Source organism: Serinus canaria, chromosome 1A (assembly GCF_022539315.1).
Source record: "Serinus canaria isolate serCan28SL12 chromosome 1A, serCan2020, whole genome shotgun sequence".
NCBI classification, from domain to species: domain Eukaryota; kingdom Metazoa; phylum Chordata; class Aves; order Passeriformes; family Fringillidae; genus Serinus; species Serinus canaria.
The window spans coordinates 15,002,682-15,030,148 of record NC_066314.1 but is presented as its reverse complement, the minus strand read 5'-3'; the positions used below and the strand labels follow the sequence as shown (position 1 = coordinate 15,030,148).

At 42.8% G+C, this 27,467-nt stretch overlaps 1 protein-coding gene across 1 annotated transcript in view; it reads left to right on the top strand.

Moving 5' to 3' along the window:
- CELSR1 (cadherin EGF LAG seven-pass G-type receptor 1) overlaps window positions 1-27,467 on the top strand; it is a 165,587-nt gene that overhangs the window by 79,074 nt on the left and 59,046 nt on the right. The window contains exons 3-5 of the mRNA XM_018910241.3: window positions 11,096-11,318; window positions 15,703-15,818; window positions 18,426-18,514. Of these exons, the coding sequence (XP_018765786.2) occupies window positions 11,096-11,318; window positions 15,703-15,818; window positions 18,426-18,514 (428 nt within the window). The remainder of the gene's footprint in view (window positions 1-11,095; window positions 11,319-15,702; window positions 15,819-18,425; window positions 18,515-27,467) is intronic.

The following is a 27,467-nucleotide window of genomic DNA, read 5'->3' as shown; positions in this document are numbered from 1 at the left end:
GTATTTAACAAAAAGGCTGAATTTTAATTCACGGGACTGCTGTAAGCAGAGTTAAGTACAAGCTATGAAAGCTGGCTGGATTAATTTTTTAAGAGTTCATTTAAAAACACTTTTTAAGAAAGTAACTTTTGAATTTCCATCTGTTCTGTAGGTCTAAAAATACATGGATTTTGAGATTTTCTGTGCAAGATTTGTGTGATATTACAATCCCTTTATCATGACTCATTAAGAAAAAGTCAGTTTCCCTGGTTGAGTTGCTTTTTGTTTTCTGTTTGTGTTCCTGCACTGTGTACCAAATATTTTTTAAGGCTACCAAAACATAAGATTATGGGATTATGTTTTTAAACTTAATCCTTTTAATTTGACAAGGAAAGGGGCATTTTTGATTGGGGCTTTTTTTTTAAATTTTCTTTCAATGTATAACAATAAGAATTTGATGAGCATCAGATTGTTTTGCCAGCTCTACCTATCCCATGATGCTAAACCACTGAACTGTAATTCACAGTAAAGACAGTTAGACAGTGCTTTTAAGTATACCTTTCTTTTAAGCTGATACTTCTCATATAAAATAAAATACAAATCTCTGAACTGCTAGCTTCCTAACACACACTTAAAAGGGTAGATTGACTTTAAGCGTGGTTTTCTGTTGCATTATTAATATTTTATGGCCTATCTTCAGTTATTCTCACTAATTGGCCATTACGCTTCTTTCCACCAGAGCTTCTGGGACCACCTAGAGTGTGAAGGGGCATGGTTTGAATTGGGGCCTGCCTGGTTCTAAATTGCCATGATATTTACCATAGCATTGGATTACACAGAAAATGGGAGAGTGAGATGTTCCTGTGAAAACTTCTAATTTTATGAAAAACACAAAATGCAGGCTCTCACCAGCCCTCCTTTAGTGGAAACATGCAGAGTTAGCTGCTTGTGCAGTCAGTCCCAGTGGGCTGCTGGAGACAGGGGGAAATGGTTTCTGTGTGTTGTCTCCTGTGAGCTGAATCATCATGTCTGTAACATTTACATGGAGAAAATGAAGTGGGATCTTAGGGCTGAACTCTCCTAAAGGGAAGAGCAATGTTTGTCCTTGAATGGGAGACACTGATCTTCTTGTCTGCTTATTCTTTAACCTTAATTTTTCGTCTTCTTTCAGAGGGCAGTTATTTGCAGTCGTGTTGCCTTTTTGAACTGCTTTGCGATGCTAATTTGATCAAAACCAAGTGCTAGAGTTTTGCTCTTGCCCACCAATTTAGGAACTGGGAGTTGCAACCCTTTGGTGATCTTTGTGGAAAGCAGCTTAGGGAAACCAGGCTGAAAGTGAGCAGGAAGCCTGATGGTGCCTGAAAGTGTGTCTGGTTTTCCAGCTCCTGAGTTCCTGTTGATAAAAGATGTTATTGCACACACACCCCTGCCCCCGCCACCACGCCTTGCTTGCTTTCCTCAGTCACATAAATAGTTTAATGTATTTTGAAAAGCCCAGTGGGAGGCCAAAACAGCCTGTGGAAAAGCAGCCTTGTGGAGTTAATGGTCTTGGTAGTGGCATTTGGTGCCCAGGAAGAATTGCAACTCCGTGGCATGAAGTAATCTTTCTTGTCATCTGAGCAGAAGCACAATGAGCCTGTCCCCTTCTCCTACCTCACTGCTGCCCATGGAAGGAGGTGAGAACTAGGCCTGGCAGGTGGTTCCCATGCTGGAGTGCCTGCAGGTGTGCAGGGATGCAAATATGGATCAGCCTGCAAAGGTTGTCCCAAAGGGAATCTGTCCTGCCAGCCATGGTGACTACCCCAGCCTTTGGCTCCCTCCACGTGCCCCTCCTCAAGTAACACTCCTGGAGAGGAATCAAGAGAGACAAGAAAACAAAATATAAAATCAGATAAATTTTTAGTAAAGGTAGAGGGTGATAGTGCCTCTTAAAAATAAATGGAGGGAGGGATATTCTTCTGTAACTGAATGTGTTATGCAAAGGGATGCTTTGTTCTTACACCTCCAGCTTCTTCACCAGTTTTAAGGTGGGATTTTTAGGAAGAGATTTATTCCAAGTAATAATGCAAATTGCAGACACAGTGGAATAATCTAGTTTGAGGTTTATCTTTGACATCTATAATAATGTTATCCCCTTGATAATACATCCAGAGATTAAGCTTAGGCTTTTATTGAAAGGCACTGCTTCATCACCATATCTTACACCAAATCACTGCAATTTGCATTATGATGAATTGTCTTACATGTAAACCTGCCACAGGGTTCAACGTAACAGGAAATTTTTGTGCATTTCTTTTTTCTCATGTGTAGATTTGTACTGTGTTTAGCTCTGGGAAGGCAGAACCTAAAAGGTTTCTAAGGCTTTACCTTGCAGGTCAAATGCAGAAGGAGATGACACATTACAAGGGCCCTGTACATTGCAATAAATGGTTCAATAATTTAGAAAGGTTAGCAACCATTGTCAAGTTAGTCAAGAATAAAGATGAAGACGTTAAGAAATTACCCACTGGACCCCCTAGGGCAAAATTTGTTGTCAAGTAAATGTAACAGGCTAAAGGCTTGGATGTTAAAGGCCTTTTCCAACCATAATCATCCTGTGATTCTATAGGTTTTTCTCCTCCACCACATGTAAAGCATTCCAAAAAAGTGCTTTTCCTCAGCATTTCCTCAAAAGCCTGGGGGTGATTATGCCTGGGGCTGTGGGAGCAGGCAGCAGGGGGAAATCAGACATGTTGTGTGCACCCTGTCCACTGGCCCACTGCAGGACACCAGTGCCCAGGTTTCACACAGACATGTCTCTGAGTGACTTTGCCATTGAGCATGTGCAAAGCAACCCTCTGGGGCTTCTTTTGGAGGTATTGGCACCAATCCATGGGCTGGAAAATCACAAATTACCTCTTTTTTTTTTTGCCAAACTGTAAGGTGGGCTTCAGAATTGGGTGTTTTCTTAAACGGGGAATATTTTACTGTGGCATCTGTCATCTGGCTTCTGGCTCACCATAGTGCTGTCAGGAAAAAAAAAATCACAGTATTCCTGATAAATTTTGGTTTCAGTTCTAGTGCTCACACTGTTCTGGCCTCATGGCTGGAAGGTGAAAGGTGAGTTGCCCGGTGTAGACAGAGTGGAAACTTAATGCCTGGGAATTTTTAATCCTCAACAAATACACAAGGGAGAAAACAGAGTTATTCAGTTGTGGCTTTTGTCTATGCTCTGTTCTTGCTGTCACTGGTGGAAATTGCATAGGAGAATGAGGTTCAGTGATCATGCAGCATTGAGCATATACCTTCTTGAGAACATGCTCATAATTTCTGAATCCACAGACTAATTCATTTCTCCAACAGATGTGCCCCAAATACCACTAATCCTCCTCAGTGTTGTTTCTTCTCCCTCCCACCTCCCCCAATTATTCCTTCTCATTTAAATGCAAAAACACAAAACAACCCAAATCATCAATCCATCCATCCATCCTTCTCTGCAGGGTGTCTTTTGTTTTGCTTTGTTTTGTGACCAGGGAAGGGGAGGAGTCCAGGGAAAATGGAACATCCTTGCTCAGGCTGCTGCTGCTCTGGGATCCTGGCCTGGTTTGGGGCTGTCAAAGGGCCAGGCACTGCCCTTTGCAGGGACTGCTCTGCATGTGCATTGCACCAGTGGGCACAGCCTGGAGCAGCTTCAGGGAAACCTGCTTTTGCTGCTTTAGCTTCTGTAAAACACAGTTTAGCTTGGTTTGCACTAGGGAAGGATCAGCAAGAAGAGTGGGGTCCTGGCTCTCCCTTGCCTGTTTGGCCCATGGGATATTTTCATGGAGGTCCTCCTTCTCCTCACAGGAACTTGCAGGAATTCAGAGGAGCCAGGGTGTCGAGGTTTTCCTTGAGGACCCTGGTGGGAAGAGGAACCAGGAAGGCTCAAATAACATCATCCTGTTGAGGTGTGAGTAGGAATAGGAGCTCCTTCAGAACAGACAGTCTGGGCTGGAATTGGACCACCAAGAGCGCTCATGTACCTTGGGGCCAGCAGATGACACCCACAGCTTCAGAGGCAAATAAAATAAAATAAAAAGCCTCTCACATTCATTGTTTTAAAGAATCTCGTTATTAAAAATCTTGAGACACTTATTTAGCTGAGTCTTAGGATTTCTGAAAATCTGAATTATGAGTTATCAGGGATGCCTAGGGGGAACTTTATGGAAGCACAGAGAAGGGAAGTATAAGAGATATGTGTTTGTATGCAAAAGAGCAGTGGTATCTGCACAGTTTCTTCCCACCAGCTCAGAGCTTTGTCCTTATGCCCACAGAGAACCTAAAGCAGATCCAGAGATAATAATCCAGTGATTTCCAGAGTGTCTTATTATAGAATCATTTCTACATATCACCTCAGAGAACTGCTTGGCAAGCTATATGCATAGTGTGACAGGAATGCTTTTGCTGTTACTTTGCTTAGTGTTATAAGGTCAGGTTACTCTCTTGTAAATACATAATATTAAATCTGGAATGGTTAGCAACTGAAATTCTGCAGGACAGCTGTCACTGCAAGTCAGCAGTTTGAGTGTGTATGTGTGGAGTATGTCTGTGTAGGTATTTATGTATTATTTTACTTTAACCTGTTTCTCATAATATGACTCTATGAGTCAGAAAGCATCAAAGGAAGCAGAAAGCAAAAGAAAGAAGGGAAACTCTAAAATAGACCTTAAGCTGCTGTTTCTCCCTATAAGAGGATTTGGGATAATTTTAATTAACCTAGATCAGTCCTGGTTCTAAAAACATAAACAAATGAGTAAAAGAAAAGACCAAAATGTATTTTCAAGTTTAAAGGTTTAGTAGCAGTGTCATTTAGAAACCTCACAAAGTCATGACCATCAGTGTCAATAACATGGAGTCTGCATGGCCTCTCTGAAGTGGCAGTAGGGGTTTGGCCCTTGATTTCTAAGGAACCCAGATTTTATGTCTGTTACTCAACACTTCTGAGTCACTCATGTAAAATGGTACATTAATTTAGTTGTCCCCTAAGTAATCTCTGTCACTAGTACACCAGTGGCTTCTAACTTCTATTGATCCAGTTTCTCCATCATTCAGAATGAGCTGGCTGATGTTTCTGGGTAGCTGCTCTCTAACTTCTCTCATAAACTCAATAGATGTTTGTTTGTTTGTTTGTTTGTTTGTTTGTTTGTTTGTTTGTTTGTTTGTGTCACATTTCATTAGTAATTGGCATTTGCTGCCAATTTGCTGGGAGGTAAAGCTGACCTCCCACTACGTTCTGAGGGTAGACTCATGCACCACAGAGCCACTGAATTTCCCTTAATGGACATGGATTTCCCATTAATTTCCCTTTATCAAGTCATGAATTTACCTTTATGGACAAAACCCAGTGCTAATTTTTATTATTTGAATTGCATCTATATTTTAGGCAAATTTTCCTGCAGAACATCCATGTACAATCAGTGGAGAGAGGTGGGTCTCTACTGGAGATGTTAGTCAGTTCTCCTAAGGCAAGCATTGAGCCACTGGACTCACACATGAGCTATCTAAAATGGCTCAAAGCTGTATTTCCATAACAGTTAAACCTTTCTAAGAATTCCTGGGTGCGTGGTCCTGCCTCCTTCCCATGTGCTAGCTGTGCTATTCATCCCATCAGGTCTAGAAGGGACTTAATCTGTAGATCACTTACACTTCAATAAAGAAATGAATGGTGTTTTGCCATCTTAGCTCTACAAATCAGTCAGCTGCAGGATTACATGAATGCCTGCACAAGGGAGGGGGAGGAAACTGCAGCATGCTTGGGGAAAGGAGGGGACTGTGGTAACTCCCACTCTCTGAACTATGGTGAAACCACCCCTAAAGCACAGGATCCCAACCTCTTTATCTCTTGTCCCAGTAGAGATTTCCAAGCTGATTCTGCAGCTAATTTGTTTTTAACAACCTTCATATTTCTTAGTGCACTGATTGCTTTGGTGCCAATTGTCATGTAAGGTTAGTAGTGCTTTAATTACTAGAGGAAAAGGAGGATTGATTTCCCATAATACGCAAAAAATGCAAATGCATTTTTAATGGAGTTGGTTCTTTATTAGGGCAAACGGTCAATAGGAATTGTTTAAAGAATTTAGTTGTTCTATTTCTTGTTGTTTCTCCTTTTGCCTTAATTCTTGTGGATTCTTCTTTCCACTTTAAAGCATATAATTTTAGGTCAGCTGCTTAAATCAGCTTCTCAACATGCTGTTTATTCTGGCAAGGCAACTACAAACATAGAGAAAATTAATATGTGTCTAGAGTGAGTGGCAAGATGAGGAAAGGAGAAAATAATCAGTTCAAACAATTACAGACAGTGAGTAAAAAATTAATGTGTCCAGGGAAACTGATGAAAAAAGAACATCAGTGCAAATTTGGTGCTTCTTGTAAATATATATTTAATGTACTGTTTCAGTTGAATACAATCAGATAATAGTAAAAAAATTTGAGGACTAGTCCCTAAACCGATGTATTGGTGAAACACACTGCAGTTAACTGATGTGAAGAGGAATTCTGTATGTATTTGGATGCCATCATCTTGTTTCCAGGAAGCTTTCAAACATTTTACATCGTTGTTGTAAAGTCAAGCAACTCATCAGCAAAACCACAGTCAGATTTCTACAAATACCAGCTCATTGATGCACTCTGGTGTGTTTATTGGAACCCACAATGCTTAGCTCACAAGGCATTTGCAATTGTGAGATTACTGTCTTGGTTTTAAGACAGTTTATTTTTATTTATTTTCACTTTTTTATCACTATTTATTGTTTATTAACTTTGTTGTTATTTATTGTTTATTAACTGGTTAAAATTTGGAATTGGTCAGAGGAAGACCAAATCTAGCCAGCCTTTGTATTTGCCTGTTCTTGTTATTTTGCACCTGCTATTGTGGGGTCCTCACTTGTATAAACTTAATAAGAGAAACTTTATGATTAACATCTTTGTACCATTAGTCCTAAAATCGAAGAGGATAGGTGTGTATTAAAGATAGGATGTTTGTGAGTAGGATGCAGTGTCCAAAGCAACTATGACATTTTGATCTCAAGGGCTTTAAAAACAGGAAGCACTACGTAAAGGGCTGCAGAAAAGCCACAGGACTAGAAGCTTTAAAAGCCATCAATATTAATTGGGAGCCTATAAGTTCAGCTACTGCCATGTCACAGTAAATAATTTTCTGGCAAGGGCAGAATTTTTTCAAAGCCCAGGAATCTGCTGGCAGATAACAGGCAGCCATGGCCCATGTTATCTGAGAGTGCATGCTTTAGCTTTAGCAGCTGGAGGGGCTGAGCTTCACGTCCCCTGCTTGGATCTCACAGAGCTGTGATGTGGAACTCGTTTGTTCAGTGATTCCTAAAATGCAAGCCAGTGTGAAAAATGAAATTATATTAGTCAAGGAAATGCTGTGAGGAGCAAAGGAGGGTTTCACAGGCTGCGTGAGTGGCTGAGCCATGCCACCATCACCAGCCTCACAGACTGACCCCAGGCTGTGTGTGACAGCTATTTGGGCTGTGCTTTTATCACCCCAGCCCCTCCAGACCTCACTGCACAGCAGCTCTCCCCCTTCTGTACTATTTTTTCCTACCAGACTGTAAGGCCACCCTCTGATGGCACGTGCCAGCCCTCCAACCTTCAGCTGCAAGCAGGCACACAGGCGCTTTTCATTCCCAAGGGCTGGCACATGCAGCTCCTTCCTTTCCTGCTCCTCAAGTAGCTCTTCCCTGAGGGCCCTCTGGCTCCAGCCAGCAACCAGCTCTTCCTTCAAGTCCATGCAGGCTTTGGTTCAAATTCTGAGGATGATTTTTAGGCTGTGCCTCAAAACTCCTGCAGGGCAGAGCTGTGGGACAGTGGTGTGTCCAAGGGGAGGTGGCTGCCCTTGGAAGTGACAAACCCAAGGGTGACACAAAGGTGCCTTCGTTTGCCAGTCCTGATCAAAGCCCTGCTTCGAATTCTTGCTCAGATGGCTGCTCCAAAAGGCAAACATGCTCTGTTTCTAAATAATTCCAGGCACTTTTGGAGAAAAGGTTAATAAAGGTTTCTAAGTTCAAAAAACAAAAGGTTTTTTGATGACCTTTGTGTCTCAAAGCACAGTGACACCTTGGATTTACTGTTGAGATTTCAAAACCACTATTTTAATATATTTTGGTAAATGCACATAAAATATGAAAATTCAACATCAAAGAATATGCATTAAATGCAGTTCTCATTTGCATTACAGACTTAAGAGAATTCAGAATAATTTTAGTAACTGGGACATCAGTGATGCTACAACTGAATAAATATGGAACCAGGAATCTTGAAGTATATTGTTTTAATTTACTTCTTTACATGTCATAATGAAAAGACGGAATAAAAACAATGCAATATAACTTTTCTGTAAGCTTTTCTCTTAAATGGTTTCATGCCTGTACAAGTATCTAAACAAACAATCTATACATTCTTGCTTTATCACAGAATTAATACAAACCATCAATGACTTCCAGCTTAGGCTTTTATATGTCACCTCTGTATTGCCGTGTATTGCTGTGGAAATATCCACAGCATGCTGCAATGCCAGGAATCTCTCCTTTTAGCTCACCCTTTTTCTCTCTGTGTATTCAAGCCTCCATGTTATTTGCTTTTACAAAATACATCATTCTGTTCCCAGAAAGCCTTGAAGATTACATTCTTCTGTGAGTCAGGGAGTTATTTCACAAAATATCCTACTACTTTTTGTAAAGCAACAAACCTCTGTTTTTTCTTTCTATAGGAATTTTGTTTTTCCACTCTTTTGAGAGTTTTGGTACACAAGATACATGTTTAAGGGCCGTGCTTATGCAGCAGATCTTCAACAAGTGCTTGCTGTAGTGTCCTCTTAAAACATCTAATTCATCTGTGCATCATATCCTGTATACTGAGGGATGTCTTGGATGATATATACATTTTTTCCAAAAGAAACATGTAATAGAGCGTTTAAAAATATTAAGGAAAGTGTATTCACATAATCTTGACTGATATGTAGAGCTGATAATTGGAAACAGGAAGATATTTATCAAGTGATTTTCACAGCACTTCACATAATACATTGACGTGAGACTACAGGAACATGAGTGCCCAAGGGGAGAAGCTCTAAGCACAGGCTTGGACTCAAGGCTATGTGGGTTATTAGTTCAGAGTAATGCACAGAGCAGGTCCATCCTCCAGGGCTGGCCCCTCCTGCATGGGGTGTGCCTGGCTCCTGATCATAGCAGTTTTGTGTTTGCTCCTGCATTTTGCCAGCTTAAGCCATACCTGGTCTGAAAGGCAAGTAATGCAAGAAGAAAAAGGCAGCAAAGCTGGAGAGCCAAAACCACAAAGCTGCCCACCTCACCTTATCTCAGAGATCACTGCCCTTGGGGCAGTGGCTGAACCAGCTGCAAACCATGGCAGTTTACAGCCTGGCACAGAAAGGAGGTGCAGACCCAGCTCTGGGTGCTGAGGGTGCAGGGTACTGCTGCCTTCAGCCTGCCTCCCAGTGTGGGCAGCTTTGGCGTGGGAACCTGTGGTAGCTGGGCTGTGGAGCAATAAATGGAACAAAACTTTCCATTTAAATTTGCCTTTGTTAATGAGCCACTGCCCACAGCTCCTGCTGCTTTTACTTTCCTGCAGGAATGTGTTTTCATGGTTTTAACTGTGCTTGGATCAATCACAGGACCACAGAATGGTCAGGGTTGGAAGGGGTCTCTGCTCCTCCAAACCCCTGCCAAAGCAGGGTCACCCACAGCAAGTTGCACAGGATCAGGTCCAGATGGGTTTTGAGTATCTCCACTGAAAGAGATCCACAGCCTCTCTGGACAGCCCATTCCAGTGCTCTGTCATCCTCAAAGGACAGAAGGTTTTTCTCTTTCTCAGATGGAACTTCCTGCTTTTCAGTCTGTGCCTGTTGTCCCTTGTCCTGTTGCTGAGCACTGCAGAGCCTGTCCCAATGTAATTGTATCATCTGGTGGTGAGTGGTGGTGCGAACATTGAAGTGTTAGAAATGTCTTCCTTCAGCTGGCAGTGTTGAGTAGTATTGCTCTACATTTATTTGTCAGACACTGTTACTGGGTTAAATTCAACTGTATATGCCACCTTAAGTTTCTCTGAGCAGTTTTACATGTGGGATGTGAACATACCATAGGAAGACACATGTCAAAACACTAATGTTAACAAATTAACTCACCCAGAGGGTTTGGCTTTCTGTACAATGATAATTCAGCAGCTGCTTTTGTCCCAGCCACAGCAGATATTTTAAAATTAATATCCTCTGTACATTTTTTAAAATTAATATCCTCTGTACATTTTTTTTTTTAATTGGGATTCATTCTCAGATTTTGAGCAAGCACAGAACAGAAACCCATGGCATACATACAAAGCAAGACACTGCATTCTTTAGTAGTATTTAACACATCCTACTACATGCTTTGGGGATGAATAAAGACAAATTATTTAGGGGTAAAACAATTTAGCAAGTGGCACACAGAATCCATAACTTCTGTGGAGAAGTGTCCTTCTCCAAAGGGTTCAGAAAATTGTCATCACCTGCAGGATGCCTGTGTGGGAAAAGGTGGAAGCAATCCCTATATCACCTGTATCCTGCTTGTTCTTGCTATAGACATTTTAAGAGCTTTACCATGAGCTCAGCCATGTCCTGCTGCCACCATAGGCAGCAAAGCCGAATCCCATTTGAGACAAAGTGCAACCATTTATCTGTTTTACACAATTTCTAGCTATAGTGAAACACCAAAACAATTTGCACATATTATGGTTGACAGAGAATGTTTTTACCTCCTCCCATCTAGATCTATCACCAGGTCTGTATTTGTCACTCAGTTTGGAAGCAGCCCAGGAATCTGAAAACCATAGGCCAATGTTGTTGGATATTTGCAAGAGGATTGCTCAGCAAATCATATTCCACACTTCCCTGAAAATTCAGACTTGAAGAAGATGCAGCATTCTTACCCCCAGCAATCACAGGCTTGTGCCTCAGGTGCTTAGGGGATCAGGTGCAAAAGTCTGGAAGCAGCTTGACCTGTAGCAGAACCACGTGGGTAGCTGAGTGTCGCAGCTTGGTGCTGGGGCGAGGTGCCACCTTCCCTGATGTCTGCTTGTCCCGTTGCAGGAGAGTCCTGCGAGGTGAACGCGCGCTCCGGCCGCTGCGCGCCGGGGGTGTGCAAGAACGGGGGAACGTGCGTGAACCTGCTCATCGGGGGCTTCAAGTGCGAGTGCCCCCCCGGCGAGTACGAGCGGCCCTACTGCGAGATGACCACCAGGAGCTTCCCCCCTCAGTCCTTCATCACCTTCAAGGGGCTGCGGCAGCGCTTCCACTTCACCGTCTCCCTCATGTAAGTCCCAGCGGGGAGGGGTTCTGGGGCTGGTGGCTTCTCCCTCAGTTTGTCATGTACTGAGAGCCACCAAAGAGCTACCCCTGAAGGTCACTGCAGGGATTTCTGACACTGATTCCTGCGAGCAGGGCATGTTATTTGAAAGCATTTGATTTTCTGCCCTGTTGTGGATGTTTCTGTTTTGCTGACTCATGACCTTCCCTGTGTAACACAGGGTGATGGAGTAGGGAGAAGGGGTACCAGGACCTCTCTGGCCACCCATCACCAGCCTTCAGCTGCAGAAGTGCCAGGGTGAATCGTGGGTTTGACGCTTTTATTGTCTGGGCCTTTGGCTTCCTGACCTTCAGCCCAGCTTCAGAACCAATCCATTTGTGCTCTTTGTTTGGGAGCACTCTTCCCATCTCCTGTTTCCCCACCTGTGAGAGGACCTGGGCACGTCAGGCCATGGCTGAGCACAGTCTGGTCCTTCTCAGGTTCTTGCTTTCCAGTGCTGGGCTTGGGACAACCCCAACTGATCCAGCTCCTCCCTTAGCCCCTTCTGACCTTCACACCGAGATCATGCTTCTGGTCCCATCCCAGCTCCCAGGCTCTAGTCTTATCTCCATCCCATCTGCCTCAACATCCACATGTTGGGCAGTCTTCTTCTGGGCTGTCACTTTTCCCCCTGAGAGCCTTCTTGCCCTCTTGCTCAGGTAGGCAGGGAGGAGCAATGATGGCAGCCACAGCCATGGCCAAGGGCTCTCTCTCACCAGGGAAAAGCCCCTCTTCTGGAGGAGACTTCTTGGGTCATAGGGCTTGCTTGGTGTGGAGCCAGAGCTCCAGGTGCGCAGATGCCTCTTCTCTGAGGAAGGGCTGGGTTTGCAGCTCTCCCATGGTTTAGCTGGTCAGGATTGACTTTTGGTTTTTCCTCACAGCTGACTGAGTAAAAAACAACACAAAATGTGTTACTCCTGACCCCAAAGAGCAGAGCTGGGGATTTTTTGATAGGTACAACAGCAGCTTCAAGGGCAGACCTGTGTGTGTATCTGCCCAGAGAAAGTGCTCAGGGAGGTCAGACAGGCTTCAGGCTTATGTCTCCTCCAGCACCCAGCCATTTCCTGGTGTTTCATACCTGTCAGGAGCCAGGTCAGTTTTTACAGCATGCTTTTCAGTCCTTTTGCATGCTTTCCTTTCCTGAGCTAAGATCCCAGAGAGACTCCCCATGTAATGCTTCTATTAACAGAAGTAAGTAATGCCCCATCCTTGTAAATGTTCAAGGCCAGGCTGGATGGGTCTTGGAGCAACCTGGTCTAGTGGAAGGTGTCCCTGCCCATGGCAGGGGCTGGAACTGGATGGTCTTTATGGTCCCTTCCAACCCAAACCATTCTATCATTTTATGATTTCTACCATTTTATCTTTCATCTGCCTTAATCCTAAACTCAAAATTTTATGGAATCTTGAAATTTTGCTTAAATCAGAAAGCACAGATGTGGTTTGCACACAAGCCAATGCAAGGGAGTGTTGTGCCTGTGAAGATTGTTTCAGAGCGTCAGGTCTAAGTCCACAAGAAAACCAAGGAGGAAAAGGCTCTGTTGGATTTGTCAGACCCACAGTGTGAGCAAACAAAGGTGCAGTCTGGGCTGGCTGCCAGCTTGAATTGCCTGCACTACCCTTGACTTGTCCCCTCAGCCAGGAGGTGTCATTTTTCAGGCTTTTGGAAAGAGGGCTTTGACGATTAGGGTGCTTTAAGTTAAAATTACTCAAATGCCCTGTGTAGGGGTTATTGAGAAATAGCAAAGTACTGTACAAGGGTAGTCCTTACACCAGGGCTTCTTCACCATCTTTAGAACCACAATGGCTTATTTAGTCATGAGCTAAACACTGCTTGCTCCATTTGGTGTGACTATAAGAATTCTAGGCCATTAGGAGGTTCATCCCACACTGTCTGGTATGACAACACATTTAGCTTTCCATACCTGAAGTTTACTTTTTCTTACACCAGCTATTTCTTTGGCTTTTATTAATCCTTCAGTGGAGGAGGAGGGCATTATGTGAGGATCAGCAAGAATTAGCAGTTTGACTGCTAACAATGATTTACCATTACATGTTTTGTGATTTGGGAGCATTTGTAAAATCCCAGGGAGTCCAGCTTCCCTCAGCCTCAATGACCCATCCTAGCAAAGAACAGAATATTTGCCATGTCCAGTCTCATAACTAAAATGTTTTTTTAAAGTATTTAGGTTACTGACCGTGCATGTCTTTCTGCTCCCAATATTATGTATCTTCCTTGCTTAATCTTAACACTTATTAACCCTTCACTCCAAGAGACACTGTTAGTGGAGAGGTTTTCTCATTTTTTATGCAAAATTCTGTAAGAAAGAGAGTCTTTTGTTTCCTGTGTCATGAAATGAAACATATCCCTTCTATTAAAAAACAACATTTTTTCCCCCCAGCTGGTGGGTGACAACCAGACAAGTTCAAAAGCAGTAGTGCTTTTAACCACAAGTATAATATCAAAGTTGATTTTGATTAGTGGCAAAGAATGGAACTGAGCACAGATAAAGAAATAAACAAAATGGCCTAATAATGTATTAGTTTAATAAATAATGTTTTCATTATTGTAGGAAATTGTAAGAATATGAGAAAATATATTCAAAAAGAACTAAGCTTCCTGATATTGCTGCCAGACTAAATCTTCCTTCCCACTGAAGAAGCAACACTAGCATTATTCCCTTTTCCTTTGCTCATATATATTCTGCACAGATGTGATCAAAATATTTGGAAAATATTTTTTTCATGAAAAAATAGTCTTGGGAAATGTTTTACAGGAGCTGTATTCCTTTGGATGAAATGTTTGATGGTGAAAAGTGAAAATTAAATCCATGTTTTGATAATATTGATATATTTCAATGGTATTGCTGTAATTAATTTAGTTTGCATTTTACTTGTATACTATTATACTATGATAAAACTAGAAATAAATATATATATCAAAACTGATTAAAAGTAATCAAAACATTAATTTTTTATGGACTATAATGCACATTCTTTGAAATTTAATTTTTACAGGAAATATCAAATTTGTGACTTCTGTTTTTTGAATCTGAACAATTCATTATCCTTCAAAAACATTTTAAAATATATGACTAAAATTTCCCATTTCCATGTAGCTCAAATTCTGAAAGGTCTCTACTCAGTGTGATCTACAGCATACATATGTCTGACAAACAACTTCTGCTAAAAATTATTCTTTATCTTTGGAACTTTTTCTTTCAAATACCAACCCTGGTATTCTAAAGTACTGCTTGGTGCCCATTCTCTGAAATGCAGGTTTTGCTGCATCACGTGAGAGTCTTGCTATTAGACATGATATGACAGGCACAAGAGTCACTTCTTGTGTCTGTGAAAGACAGATTTCATTTCATTAGCTGTGTTCAGTATTTCACTCATTTGTAGGAAAATGGGTTAATTTAAATCAGGCATATATCCTGAAGTTCAAGATACAAAATCAGACTAAATTGCCATTGGGAAACACTAGAAATTCCCATGGTTTCTCTCTTTTTCTCTCTTTATCTAATATTAATCTTTGTAAAAATGTTTATATAAAGTTTAATTTTTTTTTTTTTGCATTTTTGAGTAGATGAAAGCTGTGTGCAACTCTCCAGAGATAAGAGAATTCAATTAAAAAATATAAAATACTATCAATGAGCAGAAATTTTTAAAAAATGGTCTGTGCTGACAAAAAACTTAGGCTTTTTTAAAAGTGGGGTTCCCCCTTTTTCTGCAGGAAAGATTCATACCATATTAGTAGCACAAGAAAAACAAAACCCAAATGCACCTGTTGATGCTGATCTAGTGAAATCATTTGAGTGTTTGTTTTCCTTCTTCCAATGGACTGATCAGGTGATTGACTAACTCTGATTTTCCACATGGCATTATTAAAGTAACTCTTATCTTTCTTTCCCCTTACTCCCCCATCAGGCTTTTTTAATCAGTTGATGACTGTCCTAGGACACTGTAGCATTTAGACAGCAGGGATCCCCCCTTTGAAGTAAAAATGCTTTCTAGCTGTCAGACTGTTTGCAGAGTGTAGTAAGTGCTACTGTTTGGCAAGTGTCAGATACTGCTCTTGCATCTTGTGTCTGCCTAATTTAGCCCTCGTGAGGGTCAGCAGATCTCTGCAGAGTAAATTTCTGTAATTTCCATCTGCTTGCCTTGTTGATTGTGAAAGAGAAGATTTATCCTGTGGCTGACTCCTCAGTTTTACAATTTTCTGTCTGAAGATTGATTCAAAGGTTTTTTTATCTGCTAAACACAATGCTCTCTTTCTTCTGGGTGACTTGGCCATCAGTCTGTAACCCAGAAGCTGTTAAGCACAAGCTAACTCCATGTCTCTGTGTTCTAGGTTTGCAACCAGGGAGAGGAATGCTCTCCTCCTCTACAACGGGCGTTTCAACGAGAAGCACGACTTCATTGCCTTGGAGATCATTGAGGAGCAGATCCAGCTCACCTTCTCTGCAGGTGAGCTTTCACTTGAGTCAAGCATTCCTGCTTGAGGTCAGGAGATCCTCTCAAGCCGTTTGGAAATGCACTTCAGTGATTTTATATGGCTATTTGCTGCCTCATTACCTTACTGGCTGACATTGCACAGTAAACAAGTGATGCCGGGTGTACTCCAGATTGTAGCGGTTTGTGGCGATTACTCTCACTGTCGTAGGCAGGAGCTTGTCAACAAATCAGTTATAAAAGCCAGAGTTTATGACTACTATAAAAGATTGGCACTAGCCTGAATGTTGGCCTCCAAGCCAATGTTTGCTTAAATTTAAATGAGACTTCATGTTATCATACTGTGATAAATGTTGTGTGTTTATGCGTTTTTACTCTACACCATCAGAGGTGCATAAATGTTATCTTAAAAATCTGTGCAAGCCAAAGGAAAAGATAGCAGAAGTGAAAATGGCCTGCCATTCATTAGGGATTGAGGAGGAGCAGTGCAGTCTCTAGAATGTGTTTCTCTACTGGAGAAGCACCTCCTCTTAGAAGAAGCCATAAACAACATCAAATTGAGGAGAGCTGCATGCTCACTGCTACAGTGGGCCAGGAAACAACAAGTGGCAGCTTTGGCTGCTTTCTACACTAGGACTAAGCCAGTGTCTTTGGTGCTTGTAGGAGAAGGGAGAGGGAAGGGCTGACGAGCAATGTTCAGGACATATGCCCAGAAGCAGATCTGTCCTTTCAGTGGCAAGGCTTTCGTGACTTAATGAAATCTCAGTAGTGCAGACAAACTCTGGCTGTCACAGGTTTAAGGTGTTTTTCTCCTGAGACTAAAACAAATATCTGGAAAGGGCTGTTGTCCTCTAAGTCAAGGGGAGTTATGTGTAGGTCAAGTGAGATGTTTGTGCCTCTATACAGGGCATGGAGTTCAGGAAATAATCCTGCTATTTCCCATTATCCGTATTCAGGACAGACTCGTGGGCTCCAGTCAACTCCTGCTTTATTTTTGTGGAAAGTGAGACATTGCAGGCAGTAAAGCCATAGAAGCAAAAGCCCAGCCTGCACTGGTGTTGCACACTCATCACCAGTGATGGCTGCTGCCCTCAGACCCCATGGCAAATCCTGTGTGACCCCATTGATCTACCAGCAATGCTGAGTGCATATGTGGGCCTTTGGGTTGAAGGTATCCAGTTACATTTCCCCTTTATTACCTCAGAGTTGTCCAAATTAGATTTTAAGGCAGGTTTCTGAATGGATTACTGTAAGGAAATAACATGCTGCAGAGAGATGTGCTTTCTTCTGTAGCTCAGCTTCACCTGTCTAAACTTGAATCAAATTGCTTGGAAGGTACCCTGAGGATGAATGGGAAAAAAATAAATTCTGCTTGCACTTATATGCATTTAAATGTGAAGGAACTCCTTTAAGATACATGAAACTAAATTTAGATTTGCACTGCTGCACCTGAGAGCAGGTCTGGTCCTGCATATTACAAATGGTATTTTCTTTGGAAGGAAAATGGTTTATGTTTTATAGTTTTAAGTGGCTTTTAATGAACAGTGCAAGTTTTGGACACCTGATCTCACTGAGTTACGTGTCGCAACAACTTTTTCTCAGAAAGCAGAGCAAAAGAATTGCAGAACAGTGATCTTCCTTCTGCAGACACTTGATAGCTGAATAAGAAGCCCAAATATTTGTATAGATTTTATCACTAAATGATAAAAACCATCACATGCTAAACTGAAATATGTATTTCTTAAATATATGGGATGGGAGTTAAAGGAGAGTAGGGGACACAAGAATAATACTTGACTTAGATATTTGTTGCAAATACAGAGTTGAAAGTACATTTTAAGCTCAACAATACTATGAGCTTTGTTAGTTTACAGGGGGAGTTACTTTTCCTGTGGTTTATTATGTAGAATTTTCCAACTGTTAAAAAAAAGAAAAAAGAAAGTGAGCGGTCCCTTCTCTGTGCCAGGCCTATTATGTACTTTCAACATGAATGTTTATTTTACCGCTACCTCGAAACAGACATGCCTGGTTACTGAGCTTGCTCTGCTGACTCTACCCTGGCTTAAAAGCTTCAGCTTTCCAATTGCAATGGCAAAGTCTTGCTTTCAAATATAAACACTGAAAGGCTGCCAATAATTTAATTAATCACTGGTAAAATGTTGCTGAGCCCAAGGTTACCCTGGGTTTTATACTAGAGTTCTTTTGGATTTCACTTTCTCAGCTCTAACAGTGAGTGCTTGCCTTCCCTGGCAAAATATCCCATCACAATACTCATCATACTAAAAAACACCTCAAAGTGTGCTTTTTGGCAAAAATGCAGAAAAATTTAGGTACATATCTCCCTCAGTTGGTCACTTCAGAATAGTTGTATCTACCCAATGCATCTGCTACCACGCTTTGCAGAAGCATTGTAAAAACCACCATAATTCACCCAAATGTGCCAGAAGCTGGTTTTTGTGCACCAGAGTAACTCTATGAAACTGGGAATATTTATTGTCTTGCAGGACAAAACCAAATTCCTCGCTGGTGAAGCAAGGTGGCTGCATCCTGTGCCCAGTGAGCGTGCCTCTGTGTTTCTTGCAGTGATGGTGACTCATTTTTCCCTTCTGGCTGCTTTTGCAGGGGAGACGACCACGACAGTGGCGCCGTTCATTGCGGGCGGGGTCAGCGACGGGCAGTGGCACTCGGTTCAGGTGCAGTACTACAACAAGGTAAGGCTGATTGTCTTGGTGCTAACCCTGCTATTAATACAGCAACAGGGGCCTGGGGCAGCGAGCTCGGACCTGACAGATGCAGGTGACCTGAATTTTATTTGCTTCACCAGGCACCTTGGTACAGCTCTGCACAAATGGTACTGGTCTTGCTTACCTTGCTGGGACAAAAATTCTCTCGTAGGACTTTTGAGTTTTGACCCAGGAAGGCAAAACTAGATGTTGTACATTTTTTTCAGAAGTACTCCTAGGGAAACCTTCATGTACTTGGAACTATTTTCATTTTCAGTTTTTTAAGCTGTTACAAGTGTCAGTGTATCTCAACCAACTGATTCACTTGTATCTTGTTAAAAAAATGGTGCTATGCAGCAGCCTTCAGTGTAATAACTACCAACCATTAGTGCAGAATTTTCTGAAACAAATTCTTTCCTATAGCTGTCTTTTCTTGTCAAATCAGGAGTTCAACTAGCACTAGCTTCTCTGGTTTGTAAAATATGATTATTAAAAGGTTCACAGCTTTCAGTAATAAAGCACTGTCTTACTTATTAGTTTTTTATCTGCTGTGTAAAAAGATACACAAGAGAAACTCAAAAGTTGTCACTGCATGCAGTCCAAGGCACTCAGAGGTAAACTCTGTGGTCCCTGTCCCACAGCTGCCACTTGGTCACAGGGTCAATCTGACTAAACTAAAAGGGTTGCAGGCTCTCTGTGCAGAGCAGCCATTTCATGATGAACCACAAAGCAGGCTTTTAGAGTGTACAGTGTCACTATTTACAGGTAGATGTCAAAGATCTTCTATAAACCATAACAAAAATTAGAGAGTTCATTTAGTGACTACGAAGCATTGCTTTTAAGTCTGACATGATAGCATTTTTGGGGAATCACATAAGGAAATAGAGATGCATTGTTGGCTGTTGAAAAGGAAACAGGATACTGGTGTAGGAAGCTGAATGGAAGGTGGAGGATTAATATGATCAGCAAGTTTTTTATTTCCCAATGCTGAGTACTTTCATCACAGTTTGTGTGGCAGTTTGAATGGGAGGATTAAAATTTTATTTTGACTCCCAGATAGGATCTCCTAGCCTAAGGATATTTTATTGAGGCAATAAAAAGATTTCTATTAGTATTTTAAATTTTTAAAAAATTAAAATTTAATTAAGTTTTGTGCTTAATATACATAATATACTCTCTGCTATCTGGAGCCCAGAGAAATAGAAGTGAAACTTGGTGTGTTGCTATGCACGCGTCTGTGGACACTGTGAAGCTCTTCCACTGTTCCCATGTGTGCATATTTGTTAGAGGATTACTCTGGCAGAGTGCACAGCACTTGCTGAGGCAGTGGAGGGACACTCCAGCTTTCAGGCTCCTGGGCACAGCTGCAGGGAGAGCTGCTGGACCAGCTCACTGAAGTGCCAATGAGCAGATAAGGGGCCTGAGCAGCAGAGGAATGCTCTTTAAAAGGCAAAGAGATCTGACACAGATGTTAAAAATAAACCCCTGCCTCATTTTCAGGGCTTGCTGTGGTTCAAGCAGACTGGTAGGTGAGCCATGTTAGCAGCTGGTGTTTTCTCATTGTTAACACGTGTGTCCTGTCATCATTTTCTTCTTCTGCCTCAGTTTTTTGAAGTGAAATGAGCCAGTCTCCACTGAACAGGACAAAATTCAGGGCAGAGAGGGAGAGCAGAGTGGAACACCAGGACACTGATGACTTTACTGCCTTTGCCACTTGTGTGACATGAAAGTGATGAAAAGCAGGGTCACTGTGTGGAGAGCTGCACTGTGCCCTTTGCTGTCCGTGTGAGAGACTGAGGTCATCACCTTCCCCTTAGCAGCATTTATTGCAGGATGGTTAAATTTGGGCTGGAGGGGGGAGCTCACAACATTGCCTAAATGGCACAAGTAGGATATGCTCACCAGTATGGATTCAAGTGCTCTCAGCACTTCCCAGCACATCTGAGAATTGCAGATGTCACACCAGCTCGCCAGCAGTGGAAGAGGGAGTGGGTGCTGCAGGGCAGTGGCAGCTGGAGGCAGCTCTGCAGCCCTGCCTGCCAGGCTGCCCCCACACCCTGCCCCAGGGTTAAGCCTTCACCTCAGCTCGTATTTGTTTGTACAGCAGTTTTTTGGCTACTTCATGTTTTAACAAAGCTGGAAGTTCCTGTGAGGAGGTTGAAAAGACAGGGACAATTTAGGGATTTGAGTTGTGCCAAGATAAATGGGATGCTGTGTCTAAACTTGACACAGTTGAGATGTTTGAATAACAGAGTCCCAAAACTCATGAGTTTCCTTAAATTATGCACATGTATTAGTTTGCAGGTACTGCATCCTTCCACTCTTTCAAAAATCCTATTGCATGCAGTGTCAGTTTGTCATCCCAAGGCTACACAGCCCCTTTGTGCTGCTCAGACAATGCTCAACCTTTCTGAGCATGCAGAACTCCCCTGAGCTGTCTCCCTCCTCCCTGTCTCTGGCTCACGTTTGATCCTCACCTTCAGGCCCTCCTGTCTGCCTCTGTCTTTTCCTGGCAGCAGGGCCACAGGGGCTTCCTCTACCAGCATCCCTTTGGTGCTCCTCGCCCCTTTTCCATTCTGCTGTTTGCCTGGAGAGCTTCTGGTCTTTGCTCCTTTTTAGACATCTCTTGCCAATGTTGTCTGTGGGAATAACCATCATCACAGATATCCTTGGAGATCCCATTTATTGATTTGTCTTTCTTGCATTATAAAACTTCAGCAGCAGCTGTTTTCTTAATAGACACATCCTGGTGATGTGCAAGGTCACCCTGCACAAAGTCAGTTTGCTAATAACCATAATGAAACAAGAAGCAAGTGTAGAAGTGACTCCTATAAAGTATTTTTCTGTACTTAGCTCAGAAGTGATGTGCTTGGTAATATATATATTTATTGTTGTTGAAAAATGATGGTTTAGAATTAACTACATATCATGAAGGTCCCCTGCCACTTGGAACCAAACACTGGAGCCTCATCAGTAAAAGATAAGTCCAGAGCTGGCTTTGCTCCTCTGTGTTTGCAGAGAGTCATCAAAGCGGTTCTCTGTCAGTTCAAGTATTTGATGCTTTCTTACCAACCGTGCTATGTGCCAGCGCTGTAAAACATTGCAGTAAGGAAACAGATTGTATCAGGGGAAGGGAAGCAATGTCATTTCATTTACCGTGTCGTGATGGAAGTGGATGCTCCCTACATTGGGAGCAACCAGCTGGTTTCAGTAGAAGTGCCTGAGGGAAGCACATGGAACTTGTACTAAGTGTTGGCTCTGTATTGAATTTCTGGAAGGGAAGACATCAAGGGGGAGGAATTAGAAGTTTTAAGACAGCAGAAGTGAACTAGGAGTGGTTTATAACCATTATCTGGTTTCAGTTATATATTGGAAGTTTTTCAGCTTCCCAGTAGCCAGGTATCAGTTTACCTGTTACTTGCCATTATAGATGTTTGCTGACAGTGGGAGAAGACAGGGAGGAAGGCCACTTGCTGACTCTGATTGCTCAAACACAATATTTAGTGGGGTCCTGGTCTTGCAGCCATTAAAATCAATGGGAGGTATTGAATTAAAGGTAACCTCTGGGTGACTTGCTTTCTCAAGAGGTACATATTGATAAGAAATTTAGAAGAAATGGAATTAAAAAAAATATTTTGGAAGGAAAGGTGGAAGGAGGGGGAAGATTTCAGCCTGGTAAATAAAACAGATTAAAAAATAGTAGAAACAGCCTGCTGCTTGTCCACAGGATAGCTGGTGAAAGGGGCAGCAGCAATGTCAGCTCAGTACTATTTGCCTCAGTACTATACTTCTTCTCCAGATGATGAGAATATAGTCAGGCTCTGATCCTTTGGCTCTCCTGAGCCTGCCAGCAGGAGTGGCAGTGACCAGGTTTAGCTGTGCTGATACTTGTTTGGAGTAGGAGCAAACCCGTGTTTGATGGTGATGATGCTCAGTAGCAATGGCATTATATGAACTGTCTGGCATTCATTGCACATACAGGGTCATGTATGATTGTAGGTAGTACCTGGAACAGCAGATTTTACTGAACCCTGGAGTGAGTGGTGTTTTTAATTAAGTGCAAAGTTCAAGCCACTCTCCCAAACTCCCGATAGAGACACAGTTCTGTTCAGCATTTGAGATACACCATCAAGCTTATGTTAATGTTTTACCTGACTCATTACCTCAGGGTAGAATTCATCATTTGGCACAACATAAAAATATTTTGAGTATGGACAGATTGCTTTAATTATAGAAGGCATGTACCTGTATATTTGTATTTATATGCTCTGTACATTATGTGTTACTTATACATATGACATCCAAGTTGCTTAAGGATGTTACTGTTCTGTAGGCAGAAGGTCCTTCTGCATCTCTTTAAGGGAGCACAGGATAGCTTTTACCTCAATGAAGGAAAACCTGAGAAAAGCATATAGAAACAAGCTCTCGATGATTGTCTGAAGGGCAGTGCAGTAATTCTGGGGGATGGGATGAACAAAGCCCTGAGTGACTCACTGGATGACTCACAAAAGGAGCAACTTCTGTGTGCTGTTAGGCAGTGCCTGTGGTGGGAATCCACTTCCATGGTCAGGAGGTGTAAAATGGTGGGTGCCTAGGAGAGTGTCTCCACTGTACTGGTCTCTTGAGCCTACAGTCTCCTAGGATGAGCTATTCAGGACAAATATTACTCTTTTCTCATTACTGGGATGAGATTTCTTCTCAAATCTGATAATCAATAGTAAGCTGCTGTTCTTTCTCTCCCTTCTTGAATGTCTTTGATTGAGACATGCCATGGTTTTTGTTTCAGATACTTGGCTGTCTTGGGAGTAGCCCACCCCTTCAGAGTGATTACAGTTAGTAGGGACCTGCTGACTCTCATCCCTGTGTGCAGAACCCAGACCTGCACTTAGCCTGAAGACAGCTGCAGAGAAAACTGGCAAATTCTTCAGTTAGAGATAAACTTGAAAGGAGTGAGGGCTGCTTGGGGTTGATCTTTGGTGTGTTGTGAATTCAAAGAACAGGAGGTGCATTGCTCTCAATGAGACTCACATATGAATTCAAAAATTTCCTGCCTGTGGTAAGTGATGGTTTCTCTTGAGTTAACTGGCCTTCATCTGGGGCAAGCTGCAGCTTGAATATCACTGAAGACTGAGTTAATACTGTAGAGATTTAGCTCTCAGCCCACTCATGCACTAGAATTTGCCAGTACCTTCTCATCTCATGGAGGTTTTATCCCTCATCCACTGGCTGAAAGCTGTTTACAGTGCCAGAACACCCTGTGTTTCAGTGCCAGGTCCCACTTGTATCTTATTTTCCATACCTGGGGTGGGTACAGCAGCTCTCCCCTTGTGCTTGCTCAGTGAGCAAGTGAGTGGGTGGGAAGGCAGCTCCCTCCCTCCCCTGGGGGCTCCTCGGCCAAAGCTCATCCTGAAGGGTTATTTTGCCAGGCCCCACAGCTCTGTGTAGCACCACAGAGCTGATTTTTTGAAGTCTGCATCCACAAATCCTCCATACTATGGATCACTACAGACTGGCTGTGGATGCCAGGGGTAGCCTCTGGGCAAAACCCACCACCTCCACATCTGGGACACCTCAGTGAGCCCCATTTGTTCATGCCATCTGAGTGTGGCTCTCCAGCACTGTTGGACAGAGCTTGTTTGCCTTGCTGTGATCCAGACGAAGCTATGGGCAGCAGAGGGTCTTGAGGATGGTGTGGATTTGGGACTGCTGCCGGCTCAGGCAGACTTGGGATGAAGCTGTTCACAAAAGAGAAACAGATCCTATCTGCCCTTGCTCAGGACTTGGGATTAAATGGAAGGAAGGGCAGGGTCAAGGAGAAAAAGTCGGGAAGAAAAAAAGCAATTCCAGGCCAGGTCAGGGTTTCATATGATGCTGTTCCTGCAGTTACTCAGGCAATATGGTGGTCAGAAAGAGGAATGTCATACAAAGTTCAGTGAATATAGGTGTCCTTTAAAGAGGCATAAATTAAGAGCATACCTCAAGATAATATCTGTCAATGCTCTTAATGTTAAAACAAAAGGCATCTGCTGGTCTGTTCTAAACCACCCACCTTCACTCCACATCCACTCCTCATCTCCATGTGCAATTTTTGTCATGCCCAAGTGTACTGGGTTTGGCTGGGGTAAAGTTAACTCTCTTCACAGTAGCTAATATGGGCTGTGTTTTGTATTTGTGCTGAAGGCAGTGTTGGTAATGCAGGGATATTTGAGTTGCTTTTGGACCGGGCTCACACAAAGTCAAGGACTTTTTTACCCTTCAGACTGCCCCACCAGTGAGGAGGCTGGTGGTGCAGAGGAGCTGGGAGGAGACAGCCAGGAGAGCTGACCAGAGGGGTACCCCATGCCATATGATTGAAGGGAAGAAGAAGGAATGGGGGGATGTTCACGAGTGATGACATCAGTTTTCCCAAGTCACCGTTACATGTGACAGAGCCCTGCTTTCCTGAGGATGACTGAACATCTTCCTGCCCATGGGAAGTGGTGAATGAATTCCTTGTTTTGCTTTGCTTGTATGCACAGCCTTTGCTATCTATTAAACTGTCTTCATCTCAACCCACAAATTTTCTCACTTTTACTCTTCTGATTCTCTCCCCCATCCTTTTGTGGGGAAATAGAGTGAGCAGCTGTGTGGGGCTTAACAGATAAAGACTTTCTATAATTCCTCTATAAGGCGGAAAGACCTTGAGATAAAAATTTCAATGTTCGCCTGGCAAGCTTGGATATGACAAGGGAAGGTTGCTGGGTTTGGGGTTTGCTGAGTTTTTGCATTTCTGGGGAGCTAAGGATGCATCTCATTATTTTCTAAATGAAGCAGAAAAATCAACCAGTTGCAAAGTCCAGTCCTGTACAACCCCTGTATTTCTTATACTCTTGCACGCCTTATGTCTGCCACTTGTTGGCAGAATTATCTTCGGGATTATCTTTGCAGCAAATGTCTAACATTCATCACTGCCTTTGTTTTACAAGAGCCTATGTTTTGATTCTGGGAGCTTGTGTCACAAGCAACTGCCTAACAGTGGCCAGAGGCAGAGCACTACTGAACAGCTTGAGGATGTGTACGCAAAACTTTTCTTCTAAAAGCTCGGGTCCACCCCTGTTCTCCCACCCAGGAGCCAGATGAGACCAAGTTTCATGCAGCCACCTGTCACCAAGGGGGGGTGACACAGTCACACACCAAAAATCAAGATCTACAGGGCTGTGTGTTTTTGTAGCCATGGGCAGCTGAAGCTGGGTGGCCACTTGCAATCCCCTGGCATGGGCAGGCAGGAAGTGCCTTTTAATCCAAGGGCATAAGCACAAGTGGCACAGGCAGTCACAGGCAGTGGGAGTGGTGCTGGAGAGGTTAATGCAGCAATTTGTTTTCAATAGGATGGGATGAGTGCAGCAACCTCTGACGGTCAGCTGCAGAGACAAGCACAGACCCTGCTGCCTCTGGCACACGTGCCCCTGCACCAGGTGCCTGTAGAGCTGACAGATAGGTTATCGTGTTTCCTTCTGAAAACACAGGCCTTCTCTGATGATGGCAAATATGCCTGTTATGGAAATATATTCCATATCCAGGACTGACAATGGATTTTGTCACTTTGCCTTAAAAAAAAAAGGCAGAGTGCCTTTCACTACAACATTGTAGTGAAACTCAGACTGTGATAATTGTGCCAAAAGACAAGGATGGCACTGGTTACTGCTTTCTTTCCTGTAAAGGGAACCAATCCTTGTTGGATTGGGTTCTCAGCACTCTGTTGCCCCAGGACCAGCAGGCAGCACCAGGCAGTAGCTCAGCACAGACTTCCCTGTGCCACCCCACTCCCACCTCATCTGAGCATTCCAGCACAAACACCTTGTTTGCTCAGCTCTTGGTCTCCCTGCTGAGCCTGCCAAGGAGGCTGCCAGCACTGTGGGTGATTTATGAGGCAGGCACATGCCTGCATCTGAATAGGGATTGCCAGCTCCTTGGAGAAAAGCCACATAGCTGCCACCAGCTAGGCATAACTTTGTCATTGGACCCTGGGTGCAAGACACTGCCCTCACAGTATCCAGGACACCACCCAGTATCGTTTACCTCTGAATCTGAGCGGTCAGGAAAAGTGGTTGGTGATTAAATTTTAGATTGGTATTTGGTATTGCCCCTTGTGCTGGGAAGCACCTCCTGCACCAGAGCAGGATTGCCCAGCTGAGTGCTGAGTTTTGTAACTTGGTTGGAAAAGACAGACAGAAGTCAACAGAAGTAAAATAACTGGAAAAACAATTAGCAATAGTGTTTGGGTATGACTTATGCAAATGTCTGTCACTGGTGACATCGTAGCAGATTTAATTGTGATCTGAGAGGGAATTTTTGAAGTTAATCCTCTTGGTGGCTTCCAGACTAATTTGTTGAGGGATTGAGGGAGATTTTCTAAATAAACAATGCAGTTGTTGAAGATTATGGTAATGCCACTGTTGATCAGATGTGGCACTGCCAGAGTTTGGATTTTACTGGCTCAGATTGATGTGCTGTGTTTACAGCATTTGTGATTGACACAGACCTGCTCCAGCATTGCTTGGCATAGTCTGATAAAGAAAAATGCAGAACAGTCATTGCCATGTCAAGCAAACCATGGAGGTGGAGAGGTACTGGAAATACTAAAAATGTTACTCAATTAGGAGCACCCTACTTCTCTGAACATATTTTTCCAGAAGGAAATAGAATTTTGTGGCATGTCAAAATTCATGATATTTCTAAGAAATGCCAACAGATCTTTTAAAGGCTCTCCTAAGTGTGCAAGGCAGAGAGTGCATTACAACATAGTGCTTCCTCTTAAAAGAAACCACGTATTCTTACTTAAGATTTAACCATATTTATTCCAATGTTATCATTTCCTTTTCACCTATCTCATTGTGAATTGTTTAACAGCAGGATGTACAGCAGGGTCTGGAAGCCAGTGGTGTTACAGCAAGGAGGAGGT